The sequence below is a fragment of the Lissotriton vulgaris genome, chromosome 7 (assembly GCF_964263255.1).
Source record: "Lissotriton vulgaris chromosome 7, aLisVul1.2, whole genome shotgun sequence".
In the NCBI taxonomy this organism is placed as follows: domain Eukaryota; kingdom Metazoa; phylum Chordata; class Amphibia; order Caudata; family Salamandridae; genus Lissotriton; species Lissotriton vulgaris.
The window spans coordinates 70,074,272-70,076,525 of NC_141695.1; the positions used below are offsets into that span (position 1 = coordinate 70,074,272).

The following is a 2,254-nucleotide window of genomic DNA, read 5'->3' on the forward strand; positions in this document are numbered from 1 at the left end:
GAGATCCACAGTTGACGTATTGAGCTTTTAGGAGTTATTTTAACAGAAATCTTTAAACTTTTATATCTTTAGTTCTACAGATTGTATTTGTGTCATTTTGGTCTTTATTTATGTATTACATTGACCTCTATTCTTCTAAACTAATGTGGGATTTTCATTGCGTTGTCATTGTATTACTGAATGAAGTGCTACATAAATACCTTAAACATTGCCTCTAAGTTAAGACTGACTGCTCAGTCCCAAGCTATCAGAGAGTTGGTCACAGGTTGATCTTGGGTTTACTTGTGACTCACACTGACAAGGAGTGTGATAGCTGCTTAGGTAGGGCTTCACCTCCCAACCAGTAACCCAATTTCTCATAGATGGACCTAATGATTATGCTATAGGTGATTTCTAATTCAATATCCATAAATGTGATAAAGAATGAGACTCAAAACAATATTTATTAACTAGTATGTTCATAGGTAAGTCAAGAGCCCAAAACAGTGTAAACATTTTGTTTATCCAAATAAACACTTAACTTTACAGACAACAGTTAACTAATTTGGAAAAATAATACTAAGGGCTTGATTTAGAATCGGGTGGAATGTTATATATAAATGTTATAAAGTACTGCAGGTCCCATTAATGCATATATTGACATTATTAATCTCTAAAAATACCAGACAAATCATCCATTCCCATTTTAGCAGATGTCCTCCATCCCCCAAACTTTAATTCCACTCACGAGTCTTCATTTATTGATAGGATTTCCAGGTGAAATCTTTTTAAATCCTTAAACATCTTGCCTTCCATAATTATGTAAATATATAATCATGGCAAAGGTAATATGTTTACTTTCTCTTACATAAAAACAGTCAAATGAATATGGATCAAAACACTAAAGCATGTAAAGCTGTCACATGCACTATGCAGTTCATATAATTCCTTGGATGCTATGCTCCACATCCATTAAATTAGTGACCAGTTTCACTTTATGCACTCTATATCAGTTTTTTTGTCTTCTTTAGGGCATGTTTGAACTCTTCATTTTTTAGACTGTAGATGATTGGGTTAAAAAGCGGAGTGAGAGCTGTATAAGTAAGAGACATCATTTTATTGGTCTTGATTGAATATGTTGATATGGGTCTCATATAAGTAGAACAGAGAGATCCGTAGAATACAATAACAACTGTGAGATGAGAAGCACATGTTGAGAAGGCCTTGCCCCTGCCTGCTGCAGAATGGATTTTCAAGATGGCTGTGATTATGTTGACATATGACGTGATAATTAGGATAAATGATATGAGTGCCAGGACAACACCCAACAGAACAGTATAGATCTCAATTATCTCAGTGTCTGTGCAGGAGATCTTAATTAAGGCTGTTAAATCACAGAAGAAGTGATTAATTGTGTGAGAATCACAGAAGGAGAACTGGGATATTAAGATGGTATGTGGGAGAGCATCCATGACACCAATAAGCCAGCTTCCAGCAGCCAGCTGTGTGCAGACAGTCTTATTCATGACAATCATATAACGCAGGGGACTACAGATAGCCACATACCGATCATAAGCCATGACAGTAAGCAGAAGGAATTCTGTAGACACCATGACAATGAAAAAATACATCTGCTGCAAACACCTAGGGAGGGTAATATGTGAGCCTTGTAGAAAGAAATGGACCAGCATCTGGGGGAAAATAACAGATGTGTAACTGATTTCAAGGAATGACAAATTTGTGAGGAAGAAATACATGGGGGTGTGCAGATTTGCACTAGAGTAAATTATTATCATGACAAGAAGATTTCCTGCCAGTGACATTATGCAAATGAACAAGAATGAAACAAAAAGTGGAACTTGCAGCTGTGGAAGATCTGAAAAGCCAACAATGAAGAAACCATCCTTGAAGGTGATGTTTTCCAAATTCATTGTTTCAACAAACTGTAGTCTACACACAGCAGCGGCCCATGCAGGTAAGAGCAGTGGACTGGTGGGGAGGGGATTTCCACATTTGACAACGAGGGGCAATTAATTATTTATTTAATTTTCCTTCTTGCTCATCTGCCGCAAGACCGACCCCCCCCACTCCCCCCCCCAACCCGGCCCCACTGCTCTTACCTGCACAGGCCACTGCTGTTCACATTATTTGAAAATATAAACAATACACAACCGTTGTAAAAGGAGTTGCTGTAAGATGGATTTGGCCATATCTGCAAAAAGAAGAAATATTCTTATTGGAAATCAGTAAACCCACAGTTGCACAAGCACGGGCA

At 37.7% G+C, this 2,254-nt stretch overlaps 1 protein-coding gene across 1 annotated transcript; it reads right to left on the minus strand.

Moving 5' to 3' along the window:
• Positions 1–983: 983 nt before the first annotated feature.
• Positions 984–1,971, minus strand: LOC147700769 (olfactory receptor 5V1-like). Its single transcript, XM_086928476.1, has one exon. The coding sequence runs from the start codon at positions 1,908–1,910 to the stop codon at positions 984–986; it is 927 nt and encodes a 308-aa protein (XP_086784602.1). The 5' UTR covers positions 1,911–1,971.
• Between the last annotated feature and the right edge of the window lie 283 nt (positions 1,972–2,254).